Below are 20,118 nucleotides of genomic sequence, written 5' to 3'. Positions count from 1 at the left end.
CCTGTTTCGCTGGATGGATCGCTGTATTCGAGTCAGTGAACTGATTTCTACGTTTGTGCAGAGAAAGCTGATCAAGTGAAATAATGGGAGCAGAGATAACAATACTCAACTTACAAAAAAGTTCTCCTTACTGTGCATCAAGGTATTACATATACTTTTTTTTTTACTTTTTTTATATAACTTTGTGCAATTATTGAATACTTGCCTTTTTAGAAATATTTTTATGACATTTAAAAGTTACTGTGGCGTACATTTGTGCTTCATAAAAAGAAAATTTTTCATATCCTCTTCTGAATTTTTACTGTGGCTCCTACCTGCCTTTGAAACGCTACGTGACTTAGCCTGCTAAGAATTTAGTCGTTATGAGAGGGCTTTTGGGTATCACGTAGCTGAAAAAACAGCTTTTTTCACCTTGTGTTGATCTGCTTAGGTACTTCTTTTCTGCCCACAAGTAGTTTCTGGCTGCCAGGGGTGGCGATCGTTCTTTTGGTGGGGATAGCTGAGAGTTATTTCTAAGGTGCTGGAATATATCCTGCTGCTGCACTGCTGTTGAGAACTAAGTAGGTGTAAGCTTAGACCTTGACAAGTTAATTATTTGCAGATTTACGCATCCGTAGAATTAGTGGGTGACACTTCCGCTCATGGTGGCCCTGTGCTGCTCTGCTGTTTGTACAGCGGCGAGGGCGTGCACCTCTCCACCCTGGCGGAAGCCAGATGGTGGTGGGACCATCCCTGTCCTAGGGAAGGTCAAACCTGCCTTGTAGCCTCATTTAATAACAGGAGCGGACAAATAGGCCAGAAACAAATGTATTAAACCCCCACAAAGAACAAGTATTTTCAGTTGGCAAGAGTAAGAGCTAGAGAAAGAACCCTTTTTTACTCTGTGAATAATAAAACTTCTCCCTTCCCCCAGATTGATGCTGGTTTTGATCAGGGGCACTGAATGTTGTGATAGAAGTAGTGGCATTGGCATCTGTGGTCAGGAGATAAACCTTTCCTCTGGTAACATTCCTATTGCCTGCAGCGGGACTTGCACGCAAGATCGGGTTTGACACTATGGATCATCTGATGCCTGCTCATGCGTTACTTATTTATCCACTTTATGCTGACCTCTTGCCTTCCCAACTGCCAGGCTGTATGCTGAAAGTGCTCTTTAGAGGTTATGAGTACCCGGCAGCAGCACCAATGCGTTTTAAAACACAGCAGGGCTGAACGGCTCTCCAGACCGGCGGGGAAGGTTCAGGTGCCGGCTGTGCTCTTCCTGGCGAGGGCAGCGCGGCCGTGGCGAACGGGAGAGGCTAGACAGAGCCGGGGCGAGCCCGCAGGGGCCGCGGGCGACGTTCAGGCCATTCTCCGAGGGGGGAAGCCCCGCAGCCCCGGGCGGGCGCCGTGCGCGCGCCCCGCCCCGCCGCGGGAAGGCGGAAGGGTTTCGGGGCGGCCCCGGGAAGGCAGCGCGCGGTGCCATGGAGCGGCGGCGCCGGGTCCTCCGCTGCTGAGGGAGGCCCGCACCGGGAGCCGCCATGGCCGCCGCCCTCCGGTGCGTCTTCTCCAGCTGCCTCCTGCTCTGCGGTGAGTCCGCCCCAGGCTTGGCGGGGGGGAGGCGCGGGCGAGGGGTCGTCCGGCGGCGGGAGCGAGGGTCGCTGGAAGCGGCCGGCTTCGCTCTCCGGGGCCGCGCTGCCCCGGGAGCCCGGCGGCCGCCGCTGGCGGGGCCGCAAAAGAGCCGGCGGCGGCTCGGCGGGGGGCACCGCTGCCGTGAGAGGCTGAGCGGGGGACGGGGCTGTCGCCCGCCCGCCCCCCTTTGCCTTGGCTGGGGGAGCGGCGGCGGGATGCTCCGCCGGCGGGGGCCCGGCTCCCGCCGCCCACGCGGGTTTTGGTTTTGTCTTCCGGAAGACTTCAGCTGTGCTGGGAAACTGCATCTCTCCCTGTCGGTTGTGGACTCTTGCGCAAGTCCCAGCGACGAAACCTTGGCGTGGGAGTGGAACCGCCCTCTGCCAGGCAGCGCAGCCCCCGCCCCGACGTGGGCGGTGGGAGCGCGGGTGTAGCAGCGCCGGCAAAGGAGCTGATGCCGCTGCTCCGGGCACACCGAGACCGGGCGAGCGCTCGGGGAGCAGCCACCATGGCCACCGAAACTGGCCCGGGCCATACTTTTCCCCAAACAGGCCGTAGAAGTCTTGGAAATTTGAGGTGTATACGAACCTTTCCTTTACAAAGTACAAACCCCACAGAATTAATTTTCTCATCAGGAGATTTAGGTGCGATATTAGGAAGAAATTGTCTACTGCGAGACACTGGAACAGGTTGCCCAGAGAAGTTGTGGCTGCCCCATCCCTGGAGGTGTTAAAGGCCAGGCTGGATGGGGCTTTGAGCAGCCTGGTCTAGTGGGAGGTGTCCCTGCCCATGGCAGGGGGTTGGAACTAGATGATCTTTAAGGTCCCTTCCAACCCGAACCATTCTGTGATCTCTTTGGGTGCGGAATAAAAAAACTTAACCTGCAGGCTTTTCATAGTAGAAAACCCTGTTGGGGAACCGAGCCTTGAAAGGCATCATGCTTTTTACTGGGAATTTACAAGCCTACCTCAAACCTTTGGAGGGAGCTTCCTCAAAGCGCACGCAGCGCCCTAGAGAGGGTCCTTGTAGCAAGGACCACGTTGTGCAGGAGAGGAGAAATCAGATGCCTTGTACTAGCCAGATCTTTTTTCAGCTGTGTGTTCACGCTGTCTGTTACCTGTGCCCGTCTTCCTTAGCATTCTGCATACCTGGGATTTTGCAGGTAGGAGAAGGTGCGGGAGCAGGAAGCCAGAGGTGCTTGCAACGGGCCATAGCGTGTGCCTGTGCAGAGATCTCTGAAGGCGAGTGCCTGAGGTGGGTGCTGGTGTGGGCACGTCCACACAGGGATGGCATCTCCCAAGGAGGTCTGGGAGCAAGGGAGCGAGCAACTTCAACTTTTCCAATGTGAATCACAGAATGATAGGGGGTTGGAAGGGACCTTTGGAGATCATCTGGTCCAACCCCGCTGCCCAAGCAGGTTAACCTAGAGCAGTTTGGGCAGAATTCAGTCTGGCCAAGTGCGTCTGAGTTTATTTTTTGGGTGCGAGGGTAACATTGTAGGAATTGAGTCAGGGAAATGGGTTTTATTTAAGCAGGTTTTAGATTTAAAACTCGTATCTGCTAAAGATGGGTAACTGACACATTCATTTAATGTATTTCTGCATCAACTATAGACATATAAAATAGGTTATTTGGTTTTTTTCTTGGAAGATCTGTCATTAGGTTTTACTCCCACGACACTTTAAGCACTAACCTGGTCTGACAGGGTTTGTTTTGCAACAGACCCGATCAATGCAAAATGGGGCAAAATATTTTCAGTTTTAGTTTCAGTACTGACAATTATTTTAAAATAAATAAATCATAATAGTAATGGACTGTTCATCAATGCTAAGTCAGGGTTTCCTCTTTTTAGTTCCAATAAAGCAAAAGATCCTGTTTTCGTCACTTGTGAAGAGTGGCAATTAATGATATGTTTGTATGGTATATTTAGTAGCTCTCTTGTATTTGAAGGTACTTCTTCTTTATCTCTGTTTTGCAAAAGGGTGCTTTAATAACAGAATGAGTAAAGCATTTTAAATGGCAATGCTAATCCATGCAGTGATGATATAAACATGCTTACGGTGGATATTTTTTAAATTATTTCAGTCTTATACCCAGGTCTATGTAGAAAGACTGTTCGTGTTCCTCTTCAGAAAAAACCCCAACAAATCACTCTACACACCGGTGTTGTTTCCATAGTGCTACTGGAGCACCGCTTTGAAAAATTTGATTTTGATAGTTTCAGTGAGAGTTCATGCTTGGAGCTTCATGGGCCCTAAGTCTTGACAAGTCAGTCATGCATAATAGACGATGATATCATAAAGACTGTCCTTACTGGAAATCATTGATGCTGGCTCATTTGTTTTTGTTGCATAAGCTCAGAAGGAACAATAGGCATCAGGATTTAAATTAATGATATTAAAATCTGTTTTTAAAAAAAGTGTCTGAGGCAAGGAAGAGAAAGAAGGCTGTATTTAAATTTTGGATGACTGAAAAGTCACTGGAGGAACACGTACTAAAATGTTTGGTTTTGATTGCTCCCACAGTATCCGGAATAATGCCAAAACCCCAAAATGTAAGAATTACTTCAGTTAATCTTCGTAGCTTTTTACGGTGGGATGCACCTGAGTTTCACGAAGGGAATGTAAGTTACACTGTCCAATCTAAGAGGTAAGTCTGGGGGAGTTGCGTTTTCTTTTCTTTATGCTTTACAGCTGTGTGTGTTTGTGATTTGTTTCCTTTTTTATAGGAACATCAGCAGCTCTCCCTTTCTTTTAACTTGTGAGAAGCTTATCTTCTGAGCTAAATAACAGGGCAGAGGCATTTTCTACACATTTCACACCCAGGGCAGCTTGGTACCTATGGTTTTTTGGAACGAGAAATATTTTAACGCCGGCTGTTATTAGCTCTGTGTGTGGTTTTTCTCTCTCATGCAGCTGTTACCTGCAATTCAGGAGGCTTAGTCCTGCTAAGCGTTAGGATCTTATTTCATCTTTCACTCCAGCAGCATTTTGTGCTCTGCCACCAATGCAGCCAGCCAGCTTGCCTGCGCCCTCAGTGGAAACGCTCCATGAGCTGCAGGCAGGTGGCTTGTCCCTCAGTGCCTTAAACTCAGGGTGCATTTTCTGAGGTCTCCTTTTGTCAGTTTTGGTGGGTTGAGAAATGTCCAAACCGAGGGTAAGGGACATCTTAAGTCAAAAGAAGATTTTTCTGGGTTCTGGTAGCAATTACCTGTTGATCACTATGTTCCTAGGAGGGCCCTTGATGCAAAACAGAAAGAATGTCGTGTATTATCCAGTTCCCAGTCAGTTTTCAGACTCTGTTTTCTCTGGCTTTTCCATATATGCGTAAAGTCCGAGTTAGACAGCAAAGCCATACATAATAATATTGGCTTAATATTTGCAGACTTGTCTAATAACTGCTGTGTGTTGAATCGAGTTTTGTTAAGCACTGTCAAGAAAAGGGCATCTATTTGCTGAACCATAGTTTTAATCTAAACTTTATCACAGATTTATAGATGCACATAAAATGCTCTACTGTGTGCGTACACACTACTAATGACGTTTCTTATACACTTGATCTAATTTTTTTTGTTTGTGAGCCCTAATTGGCTGTATTAACAGACAGGTATGCCACTTTTCCAGGTAGTTGAGAGGAAAGACATTCAGTTAGTTGTAATTTACACATTGTAAACATTTTGTTTCTCTTCCATACAGCATTACTTTACCTGGAAGCACGTATACAAATGTGAGCACAAACTTGAGACTCACAGAATGCGATGTCTCTTTTCTGTCTGTGTATGGAGACTACATTTTACAGGTCAGAGCGGAGTCAGAAAATAACCATTCAGACTGGGAATCTGTCCCTTTCAAGCCCATGCATGACAGTAAGCCTTTTTCCTATCTTCCACAAAAAATATTGTCTGCTGTTAATGCACCTTTACAATTTTGCTCCATAAGAAAAGCTGTAGCATGCAGATAATTTTTAAATTTAATTACATTGAACTTTAAAATCCTAGTTGTAACACTTCCATTTTTGGTAGCAGAAATTGCTGTCAGAAAGCATAGTCGATTTCCTGTTATATTTAGATGTTAGATACTTGAAATATCATTTGAGGATATTTTCAAAAATTGTATATTTTTCCCTTAAAATAAGGATCATTTATTTTCAGCCAGGAAGAGCTTTTCTTCAAGGATTCAGACTTTCTGTATATCTAAATAAGTTCAGTTACTTTCTGATTCATTGGTGTGTCGAGCAAAAAGCTTTGGGTTTATTTTTCAATTGGTTTCACAGAGAAACATTAATTTTAGTTCAGAAATCTTCATTGTACAATATTGCTGTTCTGTTAGTGAAGCTTGGCAGTCTTTGTGAGAGATAATTTGGACATTGCCTTGCATTGGATGTACAACAGAGATGTTAATCGTATTGCTGTCACCTGAGCTTGGGAATGAGGGAGTGTTTTTTACCAATGAGAGTCCTTTGTTTTTGCATATTCTTACTCCACTCATTAGCAAAAGTCACATTATTTTAGATTAGGTAGTTAATGTTACCCAAGGCTTTTTCCTCCTCACAGCTGTTAATACAAAACCATGCAGGAAGCTTCTGTTACACCTCATTTTTGAGGAAAACCTTTTAAAAATCCTTTTCTTTCTCGTTCTACCTTCTTGAATTTCGTCATTCTGTTCCTTGGATTTCAGAGTGCAATTTTACAGTTAACAGCCTTGTTTTTCAAAATATTTTTATTGGTTATCTGTCTCCAAAAGCATGTTGACATAATTTAATCTGCCTAGAACAGAAGCACTGAAACATAGTACAGAAAAAAAAATCAATACAACATAGCAAGTATAAATTACAGTCAAAAGAAAGTGCAATACAAAAAGTATGGATGGATTTTGAGAGCAGAGAGCAAACGCATAAATCATTAACAGAGTTGTAGTTTGACATATATTTGAAAGAGCGTGTGGCCTTCAGAATAGGCTTGGTTTTGGAAAGGCAGCTTATTTCTGAACTGAGAAAACCTGCATATAAAACTACCCGGAGAGAAAGACCTGGGAGTACTGTCCAAATCTCTGAGGAGGACATGAGGATTTTTAATGTTGTCATAGCTGATGGGAGCAGGGCATAGTGATAAAAATAGCTGATGTTCCTTTCTGTGTTATTATTTCTGCCAGTGCTTTTGTAAGAAATTTCTCACTGTATTGTAGGAATAGCCTAAGAAACCCAGAGTAAACAAAGCTCTCCTCACGTTATTTTTCACAAGTTCAAGAGCATATTCCTGAGCATTACATGAATGCATGGTCCAGCAAGCAGATTTATTTTTTTTTTTAATTTTTGATTAAAGAAACACAAGTTTATAGAGGAATGCAAAATTGTCTGTATATTAAGCTCTTCCTTTCTTAGACACTTGATAGTGTGGCTGTAGCCAGGCAGAGCTTTAGTAGAGGCAGCCAAGGCAGAGTTGTTAGTTGGAATTACAGGAGACTAATGGAGAGCTCATTGCAGACACGATGTAGTTGATAGGTAAGCTACGCGTGAATTAATTTAGGTAGTGGCACGAAAACATAAGGACATGCCATTTTCAAAATAGGATAATATAATATTCAATCTTTAAGACATGAAGAAATAATTCGAACATGTCAGTTTTCCAAAGTTATCACAATGAAAGAAACGTTAAAACACTTCACTAGAGGGTCTCCTCAGAAAAGACATGTGTTTCAACAGCTTGATCCAGAAAGAGAAGTGAGTAATAACCTATAGAAATAGTCCTTCCTCTCCCAGGAGTCACCACAGCTGGCAAAAGAGAACTGAGTTAATTTAGTGTATGGGAAAAGTAGTCTACAAAAATATCTGATATTTAACTGCAAAAATAAAACCCTTTCAAGACCAGTTCTATAAGGAAAGGATTTATTTATGCCTGACCCATGAAAGGAAATTACTTTCTTCTAATAGGTAAATTTATTTAAAGTGTGAACTGTCAGAGGTCGTCTAAAAACGTCAAATGAAAAACAATGTGAAACTGAACTCTGTTCTTTCTTCTCTTCCACCGTTCCAATATATAGCAGTCATTGGGCCACCTGATGTAAAAGTGAAGTCAGACTCTGGGTCCCTACATGTGGATTTCATAGGCCCTTTTACTGAACATGAACATGACAAGTGGTCTCTAAAGCAGTATTACGGCTCATGGAATTACAGAATACTGTACTGGAAAAAAGACAGCAATAAAGAGGTAACTTCTGCTTCCTGGATGTTGTGGCTCCATGACTTTGATATATGTTTTTCGTGGTAAAATACCATACTGATGAAGTTCTGAAAGCTAACAGTACTGAAATAAAAATATATCTCTACTAATTACAATGTAATAAAGTCTAGTCATCACAACTGGCATTCAGAGCAAATGGCAGATAGCTGTGTAGTTAAACAGTAGTATGGGTATAATTTACTCTTTCCATAATTAGAAATAACTGCTACATTATGAGAGTTTATTCCCTCAGTTTAGCGATGAGTTCATTTGCGATGCAGTCTTCCCCACCAAATCTCTGTATTTCACATATACAAGCAAGGGTAAACTTAGAAGCCGCAACATAAGCGGTATCTGCGATCCTGACGATTAGCTGACTTCGATTCAAATCTGATGTTGCTCAAATATTTGTGTTCTTTGTGGGACTTTGGGCTTTGCACACCACCATTGGTGAGGCTTTATGTTAACTGGGGGCACCTTCACCTCTTCAATTTCTAGCGGTTGTAATTCGCTTTCTTCCTCTCATGGACGGCCCCTTCCACAGGCAGATGTGTTGCTCAGCTCAAAAGACTTCTCTGTACAAAATGTGAGGAGAAAGATCATAAATAATATATTATTTATAGGATCTTGAGTTCTATTACAGGAAAAAAGGAATCCCTTTGCCGGAAGATATCAGTCATAGTATAACTACTGCTTTGTACATCAGTACAATTTTCATATAATAGAACTCCACTACGTATAATTCTGATTTGTATTTGTTACCTTGCAAAATTCTTTGGCATTCAATTCCAGAAAATGAGGGTTCATCATTTCCCAAAAAACAGACTGGTTTTCAATTCCCAAACTACAAAAAATTAAGGTATTTCCGCATACAGGATGCAAACTTAGGCAGATCAGTAGAGAAAGCGGGAACTTCAGGTAGCATCTGTGCTTGTAACACTTCAGAGCAGAAGTCTGGGAAATTTCCATTGGTGTCAAAGAAGCAAAAGGCATAGACTATGTAACTTAATAGGTTGTTTTTTGAAGTGGATACTTGCTCAAAATGTTGAAACCTAGCTACAGAGTCTTCTCACCCCTGAGAAAGAATTTGTCGCTACATAATGGGGTGTCTTGTAGGGATTCCTATACTCTGCAGGGACCATATAGTTAGAGGGCCATAACGAATCATGCCTCTAAACAGCAAGCTGCGTTTGCAGTCAGTCATCTAGTAATAGCTTCCACAAGCCTTTTTCTTTCTCTGTTTGGTGGGGTTTTTTGTCTAGATCATCCATCCTACTTGCTCTGTCTCAAATTATCTTTGCCTGTGACAGTACTCTTAGTTAATCTCATTAGTTCTCTCTGCAAGCGGATCTCATTTATCGCTTACCTTTAGCCTAAAACTTCATTAATGCCTCTAGAAGCAGCCAGAAAGTCAGTGGTGTGAATGGTCTCACACTCTAACCGTAGGTGAAATCCAAGTAGAGTTATCAGTTATGTGACACAGGCAGCACATTCCATTCTTCCTTTAAAACCCTTATTTGCGTAGCGGCTATAACTGCTAGGATTTGTCCTGCTAAAGGTAATTTTAATTACTTAACTAGTCCATTCACTGGACTTGCGCTTTTCAAATTTTTTTGTATTCTTCTCTGTTATTAGGTGACTCGCATAGATAGTAAACATAACTCTGAAGTATTATCTCAGTTGGAGCCGTGGACAATATATTGCATTCAAGTGCAAGCAGTTATCCCCGAGTGGAACAAAGCAGGGAAACTGAGCGAAGAGCTTTGTGAGCAGACAACCCACAACGGTAATACCTGGTGCATCAGAATGGGACATGCGCCCGAGGGAACTGGGAAATGTGCAAAGCCATTCAAAGTGAAAATCCATGTAGTGTGTAAACCTTCCAAAAATTGATGTGTTTGTTACTTTAGTACTGTGTGGTGGTTACCTTTGGAGCAAAGGAGTTGGAAATGAAGTGAAAACTATAAGCAATATGGCACTGATGGCTCAATGCTTTCCTTCGCTGCAGAGGCCTCTGCTTCCTCATACTCGGAGTTAAGTGGAGCATAGGCTCTTCACTGAGCACACTGGGCATCTGAATTTCTTTTACCATCAGCTGTATTCATTATCCCGTGGAAGCCTTTGTTCCATGTATTTGTAACTGAGAAAGGAATTGGACCCTGTGTTGCAGCCTGCTTCGTCTGTGGCGATATTGCCAGCGTCTGTCACGAGGCTCAGCCGTGATGCTCTTTCTCTGTGAAACACAGCAGTTATTAATTAATAACATAAACACATATTTTGTTCAGATAGTTTCCTTCTCATTTTGAAAGCAGTTAGTACCAAAAGCGCTTTCCCTCCCAGCGATGCCACCTCAGTCACTATCTGTGGAGTCCAACAACAACTGCCACGTAGTCTGATCCTGTCGTCTTAGCGGGGAGCTTCATGTCCATAGTTAAAAGAAAGTATGGGGTCCTAGATACTGTCTTTTTCACAGGCATAATGTGTATTTCAGCTAACTTACGCCCTCAGATAACGAGTGGAAATCAGAGGCAGAGACATGTTAATGAGGAAGCCATCTGGGGGAAGCCTGGGGAAGCTACTGAACTAACCTGTTTCTTATGGTTTTCCTCATAAAATGTTTCCTCATGTATTTTTTCCTACATGAGTATTATCTGCGTGCACTGCAGTTGAATTACAGGTGGGTTTTGGTGCTGGGTTTGCTTGTTAGTTTATGCCTAGAACAGTGCTTAGCAAGCATAGGTTAGTTTAAAACATCTATACAGTGATGTATGGATACATCTCCGTTCCCATTGCCTCTTGTGAAATCCCAGTGCATGACATAATTTTTTTAAAGGTTCAGTAGTTTAGAATTTTACATACTTTTGCCCCCTGCTGTCTTGCCTTTGCTGCCATTTTTACAGATTTCTGTAAGAGAAAAGTGGAAGCCTATACTCTGGTAGTGTTATGTGTCAGCTCCTACATTCCTGAAACACCAAAGTGTACAATAGATCTTTACGTTATATCACCTTGTGGATGGTTCTGTTGGCCTTTCGTCCTTTAATCGTTTGCCTAGTATAGCATGTAAAATCACTGATACGTGTAACTGTAGATTTCTAAATATGATGGCTTATAAGCATATTTTATTGAGAACTTCCTCAGCCTATTCAGACTAAAAATTTAGAAGCTAAGAGGTGTTTTGCATCTGGAAACAAAGGCGTATGTTAGCAGTTACAATTTTGTAATAGTTTTGTGGTTTTTTGGTGGTTTTTTCAAATTCCATAGAGAAAGTGATAATTTGAAAATAATCTATTCCAAAATTAATGATCACAGTTTTAATTTATTTTTTTTTCTGGTCTCTTGCAGGTGTAACTCCCGTGTGGTTAATTGTGACCGTTCTTATAGGATCAATGTTGGTTGTTGTAATATCTGTTCCTGTTTGTTTCTTTTCCTTTTTGTATCTGTATCGACTCACAAAACATGTTTTCTGCCCTTCATATATTTTCCCACAACACTTGAAAGAGGTTTGTTTTCTACATAATACAATTAAAATCTGCCTTTGCAGTAGAACCGCCTGCTTTTCAAAGGCTTTCTGTGCCAAAACCTTTAGAGCTTCTTTTATTTTTGCCTTCTTTCATTGGCACCTGATGGTTAGCCATCTGTAAAGCGCAGACTGTTCTGAGGGGGTTACAGATTATAAGAAGCCACGTTGGTTATCTGTTGTGGTATAGTTGTTGTGTATGGTAAAACTCACTCTTCTGCCAAACACAAAAAGCCATTCAAACAAGCATAAATGCTGAAGTCGTGAACTTTGGAAAAAGCTGACAAAGGAAAGGTACTTTTCAGCATGAGAAAGGTAGTGGAAGTTAGTTCATTTAATATTTAATTTCTGGCATTATAGGTCATAAATTTTGCATGAAAGTTACCTCAGTATTTTCATCAAGTTCTGTGGCGCTGCATAGACATAAGTAAGAAGCCGTGAAATTAGACTTCCTTTTGAAGTATACGGATGTATAATAAACTCTAAAATACTGTCATTTTGAACTGTTGTACCCAGAATGGTCCAAAACATTTAAAAGATAAAACCAATTTTAAAACTTGGCATAGACAAGCAACATAGCAACTGCATACTTTGTAATATGAAGCTTTATATGGCTTGGAAACAGGATGTTTTCTTTCACTTTAAAGCAAGAGAATAACAGGTGTTACCTTTCTGTTCCTCTTTTTAGATAGCGAACAACTGAGATATGTCTCCCCTATCTCATTTTAGACTTAAAATTGCACATTTGTTCTCCTGAAACAAAGTTCTTTCACAGATATAATAATGAGTTTTAAGTAAAGAACGTTTTGAAGTCTGAAAATTCAAGGTAGAAGGAGAGCAAGGAATGTTAGCCGTTGCTGTTGGGGAATACCACTGACTCTGTTACCCGTATAGCAACATAAAAAGGCTGTATCAGAGTCTCCTCCAAGAAACAAGGCTATACAGGGTGTTGAACACGCTGAAGTTAGCAACCTGTACCTCTTCTGAGTTTCCTGCTGTTTCTCTGGGTCTTTCCTTTTGACTCAGAGTTCATCAGACGAAGGCTCTGCAGCCGAGTTGGCAATCGTCTTCTGCTTTAAGCCGAGCACACGCTCAGCGCACGGTAGTTTGCTGAACCTGGAGCTCAGCTGTTGGGAAGGCAGCATTGCTCTGATCAATACAGGATGTGGTCAAATTTCTTTTTGCTCACAGGCTTCTCACAAGAAAGCGAGAATTTTCATTTTGTGCTTGTCAGTCACAGTAATCAAAGGTTGGCCGTGCTTACCTAAAATGACATTTATCAAAGGCAGTGGTTTCGCTACGTGAACATTTGAGATTGCAGGTTACTGACAGAACATTTCAAATCACAGTTTGATAGAAAATGGTCTAATAGTAATAATGTTAGTATCTATTTTTGTAATTACAGTGAACAGGACTCCTGATAGTGTATTTTATGTAAGAAATGAGCCACTCTAAAGTAATAGGCAGGGGTCAGGTCACAAGAGCAAAATGCAGTTGTACTCCTCCAGCCAGGAGGATACCAATAAAATGCACTGCCACTTCAGCTGCCAAAAAGAGTGGTTGACATGTTAGTACTGTGTTGAGTAGGTGTGCTGGTCTTGTGTTGACGTTCAAAATACAGTCATGACATCCCGCGAAGTCCGTGTTGATTCTTGAGGCCAGTTCCATCTTATCAATAGAACAGGGAGTGGGAGGAATTTGTGATATTTTGGTACTAAAATGAAGTCATCTTTCTCACTGAACTGCACAGCCCTGCAAATCTCCCTCCCTCTCCTTTTCTTGACTAAATGGTTATGGTTTATGTTGACATTTAAAGCACCACTGTTTAGTGTCTGAGCAGACAGCTCTCTGAGGTGGCGGAAACAATTCACATCTCTTAGAGCTGTTTCACAAATCTCTCTGTGAACTCCTTCACCTACAGACAACTCACTGGTTTTAGTTATTGTTTCCAAACAAAACGTAGGTATTTTATTTTTTTAAGAAAGTTTATATTGCAAAGAAGTCACTAACCCCTGGGGTTATTACGTTGACGCTACTCTGCAACTTCTAAGGACTGAGAAAGCCAATTGAAGTGTGGGAAACAATATAAAACATATTTCTAAGCAAACAGGATGATATGGTTGGTGCAGCCTAATTCGCATTTCCTCTTCCCTTCACAGTTTTTGAGCAAGCCTCCCAGTGGTTCACAGCTTTTTTCTCCACTCCCACAAGAAGAGCATCTCTCTTATGACAAGCTAATTGTTGTTTCAGAAGAACCCAAAAATCATAGTGATGAGACTGGTGATGAGGCCAGCAAGACAACAGAGCACCTTCAGGACTCCGAACAAGAAGATTCCGATTCAAGAATAGTCCCAGCTTCAGAAAAGGCCTAAATACACTCCTCATACTTCACTCGGACCAACAGAAAAGCAAATGGGCTGTTGAGTTTATCTTCTTATTGCTGCATTCTTAAGACAGTAAAAATCCATGTACGAAGATCTGTGCACAGGCTTTTGACAGAATGGTATTACTTTTTTTTAAGTACAAGAAACTTGACTGTAAATGAAGAATTAAATTATATGTAATTTTTGCCACCGTTTGTTGTGGCTCACTTAAGTTGTAGCAATACCTAGGACCTGTATTATGACATTAATTTAAAAAGCAAATATCATATATATATATATATATATATACACACACTGGTTAATTTAACTTTGATGAACTATTTATTGCAAAAGCTAATCAAAATGGCATATTGTATAAGGTTTGTAAAAGAAAATTATACTTTGTAAAGGAAGAACTGATCTGACTTATTTTTTTTTAAAGAGAAATTGTGTGTATTTCTTAAGGATCTGCTTAGCAGCATAATCTTTCTATTGAATATTTTTTTACCTGATGCAAAATTGTAAAGTTGTTATGATGATATGAACTTGGTATGAATAAACCAAACACAAATATTCAGGGTGTTTTGCGTTGCCAGGTGTTACTCATAACTTCATCACTAAGGATAATGGGAACATACCAGTGCCCTGCTAGTTCGCCCTCTATGTTCAGATATTGCTCAGTCCCCCGCACCTCTGCCCTGCAGTTTCCATGGCTAATTAAATTTTACCCACCTAACCCAGAGTCCACTGAAGCCTGTGGAAAACTTCACAGATAAAGTGGGAGTTAAAAGGTAGGTTCATTTGATTTAGCTACTGATGCATATTCTTAATTCAAAAAAAAAGTAAGTCCAGGTCGATATGACTCCCATGCTACATAACACAATCTCACCAGCATAGCCCTGTTCATGCGTGTAAGTTTACGTCCACACCAACATTGGGGCATAAAGCGTGACCTTTGCACTGTCTGCTAATGTTGTGAGTGACGCAAATTTTTTTGTGTGTATTACTACATCAAAATGAGAGCTAAAATTTAAATCCTGTCACAGGGGCAGTTGCGTGTAAATCATAACTTGATATGCGTATTGCAAAATTTTTGGCTGTGGTTTTCAGGTTTTCTAATTAATGCGTAAATGTTCACTTCTTGGGAACTGTTGCAGGAAGAAAACATAAGAACAGGCATTGATTCTTTGTACCACCCAGCTACACGTAATCTGCAGACGTTTTTTCTGCGCTTTTAATTTTCATCATATTCTGCTTTAATATGGAAAAAATGGGGAAGCATTTTCATTTTGGTTTTTTTAAGGCATTTTGTTTCATTGGTGCTTTTTTTCACTTCTCGCCAAAGCTGCTCTGTGAGTGGTGTCCTTAATGAAGGCCCATGTCCTATGTCTGGTATGCCTCTCCACTGTAAAAATTTTGCTCCCTCTGTTTTCCTTATCCCTCCTTCCACAGCAGCAGCTTCTTCTGTATATTTTTTTTTTTTTTTGGAGGGGGGAGGGGAGGAGGGAGGGCTTTCAGAAAGGCAAAAAGTATAGCATAGTTCATATGAGCAATGCATCTGCTAGTTGGCTGGCCAGCTGCTGTCAGAAGAGAAGACTGAGATTGCCCTGCCTTTTCCTTACTCTTAGTAGAGCTGCTTTTGTTTATCCGTCAGCTGATTTTTATGGAAGAGCAGGAAGTTACTGTCTTACCAATTGTGGCTGAAATCAATCAGCTGGCTCAAAGGTTACGAGGAGGGCACAGATAAGGCAGTCCCATGCGCTGTGCCACTTCATTACAGGTTCCTCGGTAAGCCAAATTGAGGGAGAGAAGAAATAATCTTGCCTATTCAGAGATAAGAGTCTTTTTAGATTAAAGGAGGAAGAATGTGTGCAAGAATATCATCTCCGAAATTTGAGAGGTTCACTTCCCTCATTTAAAAAGAGGAAGCGTTTCCCCTCATGTCTTTGCCAATACCAATTGTTGGACTATCACATGAGAGGAAAGGGAAAGGCTCCGTTCTCAGAATACTGCTTCCACTTTCAACACATCCAGACACATGGGAAAAGGAAGGATGTGCCCTGACCGCTTTGTTTGTTTAACTTTTCTTTGATATGGAACATGGTGTCTTTAAAGAAACAGCTGTTTTAAGTTCATCTGAGACCCTCTTTAACGTACTGTGTATATCATAGTCAAGAAGCCTTTATATAGTGAATTCCAAAATGAAAAACATATTAAGATTCCAGCTGCCCCACAACTGGCATGAAACAGGAATGAATTCCCCAACTCTGCACCTCAATCGGTCACCAAAGTTTCTAGGAAGTCCAGAGACTTTACGATGTTAGCAAAGGTTCAACCCTCTACCATACCATGCTCTAGTTGTCTGAGGACATCAAGCTGACCAGGGCTGTTAGACTACACCATTGTGTTATTCTAATGCTAACAGAGTGTGGGGCAGCAGTTTGCACAGCAGGGCACCCTACCAGCTCGGGAGGTCTCTGCCAGGATGGTGGGCTCTTGCCTTGGAGCTAACACCAGAGTTTCTACAGAGAAAGCCCCTGTGATGTCTAACACTTCTACTCAGGTGGAACTGGTAAGAAAGGAGACTTCAGTACTGATGGTAGGTTGCAACGAGTGCAACCCTTCTCCTGGAGAAAAGGAAAGTACCAGCAAAAGCTGTCCACAGGTTGATGATCTGTTGCATTAGGTGGCTGAGCTGCCGGAAACGGTTAAAAGGCTGTGCAATATTAGAGGGTCCTTTCAGAATCAGGCTCCTGTGGCAGACACCACGGAGAGTGAGGCACATTGGACCCTGGTGACCCACAAAAGCAGGACTCTGCTTCAGTCCCCACCCTCCAGCATTACAATCATAAACAGATATGAAGTTTTAACAGCTGTAGACACCCACGAGCAAGGTCCGCAAGGAGAAGCTGTACCAGCATCACAGAATGGATACTGCATAAAGAAACGAGTGCTCACAGTCGGTGTTTCTCTGTTAAGGGGCACTGAGGTGCCTGTGTGCCAGCCTGACAGGGAGTCACAAAAGTTATCCTGCCTTCTGGGAGCTAAGGTCCGAGATGTTGCTGAGAGGGTGCCACAAATTGTCAAGAGCACAGACTACTATCCATTGCTACTCTTTCACATGGGCACGAATGACACCACAAACCAGAACCTGGGCAGAATCAAGGAAAACATAATCCAGGAATGCAGTACAGGCTGGGATCTACCCAGCTGGGGAGCAGCTCTGTGGAAAGGGACTTGGAGGTCCTGGTGGACCACAAGCTCAATATGAGCGAACAGTGTGCTGGTGCAGCAAACCAAGCCAACAGGATGCTGGGTTGCATCAACAAGGCATCACCAGCAGAGATAAAAAAGTCATTATCCCACTCTACTCTGTGCTTGTCAGGCCCCACCTAGAATACTGTGTTCAGTTTTGGTCCCTGCTATACAAAAAAGACGTGGAAGGGACGGAGAGGGTCCAGAGAAGGGCCAGCAAGATGATCAAAGGACTGGGAAGCCTGTGGTATGAGGGAAGGCTGAGAGAATTGGGTTTGTTCAGCCTTGAGAAAAGAAGGCTTAAGGGAGACCTTATCACCACATTCCAGTATTTAAAGGGTGGCTACAAAGAAGATGGAGACTCCCTTTTTACAAGGAGTCACATGGAGAAGACAAAGGGTAACAGGTCCAAGTTACGCCAGGGGAGATTCCAATTGGACACGAGAGGACAATTGTTCACAATGAGAATAATCAGCCACTGGAATAATCTCCCCAAGGAAGTGGTGGATTCCCCATCATTGGACACTTTTAAGATTGAGCCAGAGAAGGTGCTGGGCCATCTTGTCTACACTGTGTTTTTGCCAAGAAAGGTTGGACCAGATGATCCTTGAGCTCCCTTCCAACTTGGTATTCTACGCTATAACTTTGTAATAAAGTTAGGAGATTATATGCCACACAGAACAGAAATGAAGGCTCCAATGCAGAATTTGTTTAATAAAGATCATCCTGAAAGGGCAGAGAGACATTCTGTGAAATCCTGATTTGATTATCTGGTGCCTGAAGTTTTATTTCATGTAGCGCTAACCTTGTAGTCATGGCACCCTCCATCGTTGATGTCTGCTTGCTTGTCTGCTCTCCCTTAACCACATAAACATCCAGCATGTGCATTTGTGCAGCGTAGCAAAGCACTGTTTGTGTTCCTGTTTACAAAGGAATTAAAAAATAACGTTAAATAATGATTTGATTTTGTGGAGGACTGTGATGAATGCTTCATTGCTGACTTCTGAGCTCAAGTTAAATTGCTTAGCTGCATTGTCCTTATAATTCCCTCAGCTATTAAATGAGGATTATGCTATGCAGATACTACAGTGATGGGAGAGACAGAAGCCCCCTAAGTAAGCAGGCAGACATCGTGTGAGTAGTGACATAACAAGCAGGAGAGGGGTAAGGCCTGTTGCTAACGAGTACAGCACCTGAGAAAGCTCAGCAAGGCTCTTCAACGCACTGTGAGGAGGACAGGGGAAGCTGTACGTTCAGTGACTGCTAGAAGACAGATTTAGTTTGCTGAACCAGGCAAGGCCTTTCTTGGATGACTCCTATTTTCTTTGCTAAATTTCCCTCTTGTGCCGTCAGAAGAGGGTTTATGACTAAAAAGGCAGCGATAAGCTGTACTTCAGAGCTCCCACACGTGGTGCTCATTGAGACCTGACTTGCGGTAAGTGGGGACCGCGCTCACCTCCAGGCACGATACACAGCAGTTGAAGGAACCTGCCACAGACAAACGAGTTTCTTCCTCCACACATAGAAGGACCTTTATGTAACATTTCAGGCGCATGATACGAAGTGCAAATACAGAGCAGTGAAACAAGGACAGGAAGAATTCACAGCACTACGAAAAGGGAAAGCCCAGCTCATTTTTCACTTCTGACTTCTCACTTCTGATACATTTTGTTCACCTCATTTCATATTAACCTGACCAAAACCCAGCTAAGCCATTAATGTCTACAGCTTTTACTCACATGTTGCTAAGCAGCTATTCCTGGGGATTTGGGGTTTTTCCAGTGTTTTGTTATTTAATGGGCTAAGACCCAATAAATCAGCTACAGTTAGACAAGAGGACTAAGTGACAAGGGGTGATGTATTCAGAAACTCTAATTCTAGCCCCATAAGGGCAATCCCCTGGGCTGTCCCGAAACAGTAGCTCCTTCAGAAGGCAACTGCCTGGGATCCTTCTCTGGACAAGCATCTCTTTCCTTGATGACTACTGAAAAAACCCTAGTCTACTTTTTCCTCTTAGGCAAGGTTAGTCCATACAAATACCTCTCAGGCATCTTGTATTCCTTCTTTCTGCTCTGCAGGGAAGTTGGGAATTTAGTTGTGACTGGCACTGAGGCCAGGCAAGGCTAAGGTCAGATATCGCAGTGCCACAAGAGGAATTAAAGCTGACTTTTACTTTTAAAGGTCAACCTTTCCTAAGAGCTCCTAAAAGCAGTCCAGATTTTTTTTTCTTCAGGCTGACCTGCAGCTTGGTTTGCTTCAGAAGTCTTCCTGTTACAAACTGAGTCCTCACAGGAAAGCATTTGTAGGTGAGAGCCCTCTTCTTCAGCCACAAAAGCCACAGCTTCACTGGGATGTGTAAAATGAGCCAACAGGCCTAGGGACAAGGTGCAGCCTCTGGCTGTACCCAAATGGGCTGCACGGCCCCACACGTACCCCAGGCAGTACATGGCACCTTGTGCTTCTTCAAAGAAGAGCTGATCTTGAGCTAAGCTTGTGGAGAGTACGATGAAAATAAATCAATAAAATCGGTGAACTTTTAACTGTATTATGATTTAAACTGCAAAGTATGGAAGTATGCTGCTAAATCTGGCACAGCATGCCAGGGGTTTTGGCAAAGTGATGAGCAAAACAGATGACTATGAAGACCTGGGAGTTATTGGAAAAATATTTTAGACATTAAATGCAAAGCAGAGCAGGACGGTTAAGGAATGGAGAAGTGGGGAAAACCGAGGGAGAGCAGTCTAGGCTTGTGGTGAAAAACAGATTATAGAAGAGAGCAATAAGGTAAGAGAAGGAACAGGAGTTTAGCAGGTTCCGGTCAAGGGAGTGGAGTGAGCATGTCAGGGAGAAAGGGAACACTGGAGCCCATGGCCAACCAAGGGACTAGGGATGCCATCGCCCACCAGCTCCACATTTTTATTTTATCTCTCCATCCTGGTAACTTCGGTGTCTTCCCTCCCTGGCCCCTCCTGGAGGAATCAGGGAAGGCTGGCTGGCTGCAGAGTGCAAATCGGCATCTGCTGGCTGGCCAGAAAGTGTCCCACTGAACAGCGTAGACAGAAAGGCTTTCAGAAACTTTAACTCTACATCCATGACAAGCTATAGAAAAAGCTTTTAAATAGATTCTTAACCAGAAATACAGCGTAAGAATTTGTGGT

The 20,118-nt window shown here is 42.6% G+C and overlaps 1 protein-coding gene across 3 annotated transcripts; it reads left to right on the top strand.

Annotated features, from left to right (window-relative positions):
• Nucleotides 1-14,278, top strand: IL10RB (interleukin 10 receptor subunit beta). Of its 3 annotated transcripts, none has more exons than XM_063346442.1 (7): nucleotides 1-142; nucleotides 4,134-4,257; nucleotides 5,304-5,473; nucleotides 7,647-7,813; nucleotides 9,461-9,611; nucleotides 11,168-11,325; nucleotides 13,502-14,278. In XM_063346442.1, exons 2-7 carry the CDS (start codon nucleotides 4,145-4,147, stop codon nucleotides 13,712-13,714), a joined length of 972 nt encoding a protein of 323 aa, XP_063202512.1. In that variant the 5' UTR covers nucleotides 1-142; nucleotides 4,134-4,144; the 3' UTR covers nucleotides 13,715-14,278. The 3 variants fall into 3 exon arrangements, with proteins under 3 accessions (XP_063202512.1, XP_063202504.1, XP_063202496.1); XM_063346434.1 differs by lacking the exon at nucleotides 1-142 and adding an exon at nucleotides 1,170-1,569; XM_063346426.1 differs by lacking the exon at nucleotides 1-142 and having other exon boundaries at nucleotides 4,058-4,257.
• The last annotated feature ends 5,840 nt before the right edge of the window (nucleotides 14,279-20,118 follow it).

The sequence above is a fragment of the Chroicocephalus ridibundus genome, chromosome 1, assembly GCF_963924245.1.
Source record: "Chroicocephalus ridibundus chromosome 1, bChrRid1.1, whole genome shotgun sequence".
Taxonomy (NCBI): domain Eukaryota; kingdom Metazoa; phylum Chordata; class Aves; order Charadriiformes; family Laridae; genus Chroicocephalus; species Chroicocephalus ridibundus.
This window is presented reverse-complemented; position numbering and strand designations above follow the sequence as displayed.